The sequence below is a fragment of the Bos grunniens genome, chromosome 20 (assembly GCF_055505025.1).
Source record: "Bos grunniens cultivar Pamir isolate PY7600 chromosome 20, Bosgru_T2T1.0, whole genome shotgun sequence".
NCBI lineage: Eukaryota > Metazoa > Chordata > Mammalia > Artiodactyla > Bovidae > Bos > Bos grunniens.
This window is the reverse complement of record NC_141184.1, coordinates 40,486,191-40,492,190: the sequence shown is the minus strand read 5'-3', so window position 1 is coordinate 40,492,190 and position 6,000 is coordinate 40,486,191. Positions and strand designations below refer to the sequence as shown.

The window sequence follows — 6,000 nt, the reverse complement described above, 5'->3', positions numbered from 1 at the left end:
TGCCCACGTAATGAAGGCTTATTCAAATAATTCAATTTCTTATTCATTCAACACAAAGCCTCTAGTATTTGCTGCACACTGAGTGAGGCACTAGGGGTATAACGATGAATAGGATACAGGCCTGGTCTTCACTGAGTCCCAGTCTACTGCAGGACAGAGGCACACACATATTTACAATAGTGTGAGATTCAGTTCAGTTCAGTCGCTCAGTCGTGTCTGACTCTTTGCGACCCCATGAATCGCAGCACGCCAGGCCTCCCTGTCCATCACCAACTCCCGGAGTTCACTCAGACTCATGTCCATCGAGTCAGTGATGCCATCCAGCCATCTCATCCTCTGTCGTCCCCTTCTACTCCTGCCCCCAACCCCTCCCAGCATCAGAGTCTTTTCCAGTGAGTCAACTCTTCGCATGAGGTGGCCAAAGTATTGGAGTTTCAGCTTCTGCATCATTCCTTCCAAAGAACACCCAGGACTGATCTCCTTTAGAATGGACTGGTTGGACCTCCTTGCAGTCCAAGGGACTCTCAAGAGTCTTCTCCAACACCACAGTTCAAAAGCATCAATTCTTCGGTGCTCAGCTTTCTTTAGAGTCCTTCTCTCACATCCATACATGACTACTGGAAAAACCATAGCCTTGACTAGATGGACCTTTGTTGGCAAAGTAATGTCTCTGCTTTTCAATATGCTATCTCGGTTGGTCGTAACTTTCCTTCCAAGGAATAAGCGTCTTTTAATTTCATGGCTGCAATCACCATCTGCAGTGATTTTGGAGCCCCAAAAATAAAGTCTGACACTGTCTCCACTGTTTCCCCATATATTTCAAGCTGGCAGTACATATTAAAAATGTGCATACTCTTTGAGAAGTTCCGTTTCTAAGAATGTAAGAAAATTTTGAGATGAACAATCTCAAAGAACAAAGAACATAAAACTGATTACCGCAGTATTTCCATAACAGGAATAAACACCAGAAAATGACCACAACCATAAGTTTGTTTCTTACATGTGTGTCTGAACCCGCTCTTGAAGCTCCTTCCCAGTGAGTTCTGGCCCATGTCTGCCTGGTAAATACCCTTTGACACAGAGACACAGGCACTCAATAATCACACCATGTTCTCTCAAGACAGAAATGCCATGAGTTTTGCCCTCACTCCAGTCAAACTGATCTGCTGGTAGATGTCAGGTTTACTTTATAACACCAGGCTCAATATATCCAAATACCATTTTGGCATATAATTAACACAAAGTTTTTGACAACATATTTTATATTTCTTTGTTCCAAATCTTTGAAATCTAGTGTGTGTTTTATAGGAGTTCCCTGGTGGCTCAGATTGTAAAGAATCTGCCTGGAATGCAAAAGACCAGGTTCTATCCCTGGGTCTGGAAGATCCCCTGGAGAAGGGAATGACAACCCACTCCAGCAGTCTTACTTGGAGAATCCCATGGACAGAGGAGCCTGGAGGGCTGTAGTCCATAGGGTCATGAACAGTCGGACACAACTGAGCCACTAACACTTTGTGTATATATTTTACACTTGTAGCTTGTGTGAATTTGGACTGCTGCTACTGCTACTGCTAAGTCACTTCAGTCGTGTCCGACTCTGTGCGACCCCATAGACGGCAGCCCACCAGGCTCCCCCGTCTCTGGGATTCTCCAGGCAAGAACACTGGAGTGGGTTAGCGTATTTCAAATTCAGGGGGCCCAGGTTCGATCCCTAATCAGAGGACCTAGATCTCATTTGCCACAACTAAGAGTTCATATGCAGCAACTAAAAGATCCTGCCACAACTAAGACCCAGCACAGCCAAATAAATAAATATGTTTAATTAAAAAGGGGGGCCTACTGCATGACACAGTGCAGTCAGAGGAAGCATGGCAGGACTTTGGAGATCATCCAGTGGATTTCTTATTTACACAAAGATTAAAAACATTTGCTGAAGTTATACAACCAGTTAGTAGAAGAGGTGGGAGTAGAACCCAACACTCTCAGTTTACCCTATAGTTTATTCACAAAGCTGATCAGTGACACGGCTGGACTGGAACCCGCCCCATACTCCTCCTGGCTGCTCACACCTGTGCTGGGGCTCTTTTTTTTTCAACCAATCATAGCCCCTCTGCGTGTCCTATTACCTTTCTCCTAAATAAGCTAACAGCCTCACTGGAAACACATTGGCTGCCAACCAAGACCAAAGTGGAGTTGAATTTTCCCATCTTTCCACCAGATAATGCTTTTTATGACTTGCCACCTTTGTCCCTAGAAGCTCAGTTTCAACAAGCTACTTAAAAACCCTGATTCCTTTATGCAGCGGTTCTCAATAGAGGTGTCCTTCAGAATCACCTATGGAGCTTTTCTTAAGACTCAAATTCCTGGGCCTCTGCTCCAAAATTCTGATTTATAACTCTGTGCAGGAATGCATGTAGGCAGGTAGTTTTTAATTGTCCCCGAATTCTGGCGCACACCTCCAAACTCACAAGAACCTCACCAGATGGCAGATCACCACTGACATCGCCTGACCCCCAGGTGGCTGCAAACAGCTCTGGTCCTGAGAAAGAGCCCGTTTCAAGGAAAGAAACATGAGAAAGAGGTACCCTGGCACCTCCCAGGGCGGGGCTTTCTGGCTTGCTTTCCTCCACGCTCTTTCTCTGCACCCAAGGACACTTTTAGCCTCATTTCCTGATCTTACAGACTCACCTCTGCTGCTGTTGCACTCTGGGACAGATGGGAATGCAGCAGACAGGACTCGCCCTCCTGGCTTTGGCTGCCTGTGTGGCTTTTCGCCCCTCAGAAGGTGAGTGGGGGGTCCGGGGATCTCAGCCTCCAATGAAAGGAGGGGGGCTGCCTTCCAAGATGGAACTGGAAGGAGTGAGGTACCGCCAGCAGTTAGGGGCAGGAATTTCCTGTTATCTACATGAGAATGGCATACATTTCAATCCTTCATCTCCAAGAGGCAATTTCAGAAAGGAACCTCATTTGAACAGGAATATCAGTAATTTGCCACCTGTGCAATTTTGAGTAGTGCTTCCTTTTTTTGATGATACTATCTTAGAAAATCCTCCAATAGAGGCTGAAGGAGAGCCTATTAAAGGCTGTCTTCAGCTTTCGCCCCCTCACTCTACCTGCTAAACTGAATACAAGTGTGCACGTTTCTGGAAGAAAGATAGACTTGACCTCTGGTTTAGGGTTTGGCAAGTTGCAAGCTTTCAGACCAAAGTCAGCCCTGTGGATACTGAAAACCAAAACTTCAGTCTGATCCTACAAAAGGGACTCAGGATAAAGGAGACTGAACCATACAAATTATATCAGAAAGAACTTCTATTTTGAGTTGCTGGCATCTATATGAAGATTATGGGCTTCCCTGGTGGCTCAGAGGTTAAAGCGTCTGCCTGCAATGTGGGAGACCTGGGTTCCATCCCTGGGTTGTGAAGATCCCCTGGAGAAGGAAATGGCAACCCACTCCAGTATTCTTGCCTGGAGAATCCCACGGATGGAGGAGCCTGGGTGGGCTACAGTCCACAGGGTTGCAAAGAGTCAGACACGACTTAGCGACTTTACTCACTCACTCATATGAGGATTATAACTGTGTTTGGACCGGAGGCAATCTTTTCTACTGTATTTAGGAAACCCTAAATATAGGTATTTAATACTTGATTGATTTAACTCTTTTCCACTGTCTTCTTTTCTGAAACTTTACCCTGAATAGATTCTCTAAATTCAGAACAGAGGTAAAATGTAAATTTTGTTTGGTCTGCTTTTTGAAAACTTCAGGCAACATTTTAAATTGACAGGTTTCACATACACAGAGTTGTGTGTACACACATACAAACTGGATTTTAGGGCTTCTCCTGAAATATCAGGTCTGGCAACACTGGTTCCACTTTCTCTGGCAAGAATGAATAGAGCATACTAGCCCTTTGCTATTCACCTGAAATTATCACAACATTGCTTATTAATCAGCTATACCCCAATACAATATAAAAAGCCAAAAAAACAAAAAAACCTGCTAAAGCAAACTAGCCTCTGTCCTCCAGACAGAGAGAAGGACATCCTATTAATTGCTTGGCTATTAACATCCCATTAACTGCTCGGCTCCTGTAGGCATTTGCTTAGGGACTCCCAATATAGCACCCCAATGTGCAGAGCTTTACTAATGAGCACAGTTCTTCCCCTCTGTCCTTCCATTTTATCAAGGCAAAAAGTTTTTCATTTTATATTTCTGTAAATTTTTCAGAAAATTTCACCATTGAGATTTTAGGACTCAGATCCATTGTTTCTCAAAAGTCTACCAGCTAAGGAAGGCTTCATTCCTATTATTGGCAATACAATTTTTTTTTTCACATGAAGCTTTGAAATAAAAGTGTACATGTCTCCCCCATCCGCTTCCTGGCCTGTTTGTAGCCTTCCCTGTGGCAGAGGCAGCAGCAGCACTCCTCCAGGAGAGGAGGGAGGGAAGGGCAGGCGGAGGAGGCAGGGTGATGAGGAAAGCCCTGCCAGATCCAAGGCCAATGAGTTCTGGCAAAGAGGGTGGGACAAAAAGACACCGAGGTGTTTGAAAAGGAACAGTTGATGATGATAAGAAAGAGCTGAGGAGATGTGACTGTAATTTCTGAGTTAGTCTCAGGGCTTCTCCTCAGGTGGTTTGTGTGTTAGTCACTCAGTCATGTCTGACTCTCTGAAACCCCATGGACTGTAGCCCACCAGGTTTCTCCATCCACGGGATTTTCCAGGCAAGAATACTGGAGTCTGTCACCATTTCCTTCTCCAGGGGATCTTCCTGACCCAGAGATTGAACCTGGGTCTCCCGCATTGCAGGCAGGCTCTTTACCATCTGAGTCACCAGGGAAGCCCACGGCAGTTGGGGTCACAGGAAAATCACATTGTGTGAGAAGCTCCAAGTTTCTGCCATTTAGAAATAAGTGATGTACCTTCCTTTTTTTGGTGGGACATGTATTAATTATTGTTAACCTTAAAAATGCATCCCAATATATATTGTTGTTCAGTTGCTAAGTTGTGTCTGACTCTGCAACCCCATGAACTGCAACACGTCAGCTTTCCCCTGTCCTTCACCATCTCCTGGAGCTTGCTCAAACTCATGTCCATTGAGTCAGTGATGCCATTCGACCATCTCATCCTCTGTTGTCCACTTCTCCTCCCACCTTCAATCTTTCCCAGCATCAGGGTCTTTTCCAATGAGTCAGTTCTTTGCATCAAATGGCCAAAGTATTGGCGCTTCAGCTTCAGCATCAGTTCCTTCTGGTGAATATTGAGGATTGCTTTTCTTTAGGATTGACTGGTTGGATCTCCTTGCAGTCCAAAGGACTCTCAAAAGTCTTCTCCAACACCACAGTTCAAAAGCATCAATTCTTAGGCACTCAGCCTTCTTTATGGTCCAACTCTCACATTCATACATGACTACTAGAAAAATCATAGCTTAGACTAGACATACCTTTGGTTTTTTCATAGCGTTTCTTCCAAGGAGCAAGCGTCTTTTAATTTCATGACTGCAGTCACTGTCCAGTGCTTTCTGTAGGAAGCTTCCATTCAAGGGTCTGTGTGTCTCAAGTGCCCTTTGGAGGTTGTAAGGAATGCAGGCTGGGAGGAAGGTCAGGATGGGAGGGAGGGAGGTGAACACTGACTATGGCCATTGTCTCGGGCTCGGGGAAATAAGGAAATGGCCTGTGCCAGTCTGAGACTTGGAAAATATGTTTTGTTTTGTAAGACATTAAATGTTCCATTATCTTAATGGTGCCTACAGTGGCCATCTTGATGTGATGGCTTAGTAACTGGCATTCCCCAAATGTTCTGTATAAATCAGGAAGTGGTTGACTTACCCATAATTAAAAGCCTTGGATTCTACCCAAAGATAGGGCAATACTCCACCCCCAATGATGTGGCTGCCAATTCCCAGAAATCAATTCTGACTCCATAAAAATGTCTATTATTCAGTGGCCAAAAGCCAGATTCTTTAAAGCCACAATCCAGGGTTTGTGGGTCTTTCTGTTTTTA

At 44.7% G+C, this 6,000-nt stretch overlaps 1 protein-coding gene across 3 annotated transcripts in view; it reads left to right on the top strand.

The window, feature by feature from the left end:
* The first annotated feature begins 2,089 nt into the window (after window positions 1-2,089).
* CCL28 (C-C motif chemokine ligand 28) overlaps window positions 2,090-6,000 on the top strand; it is a 36,467-nt gene continuing 32,556 nt past the window's right edge. For all 3 annotated transcript variants that reach the window (XR_015148708.1, XR_015148707.1, XM_086361634.1), the window contains exon 1: window positions 2,090-2,785. Coding sequence is in view for 1 of the 3 variants with exons in the window: in XM_086361634.1 (XP_086217760.1) it covers window positions 2,716-2,785 (70 nt within the window). In the remaining 2 variants the exon portion in view is untranslated. The remainder of the gene's footprint in view (window positions 2,786-6,000) is intronic.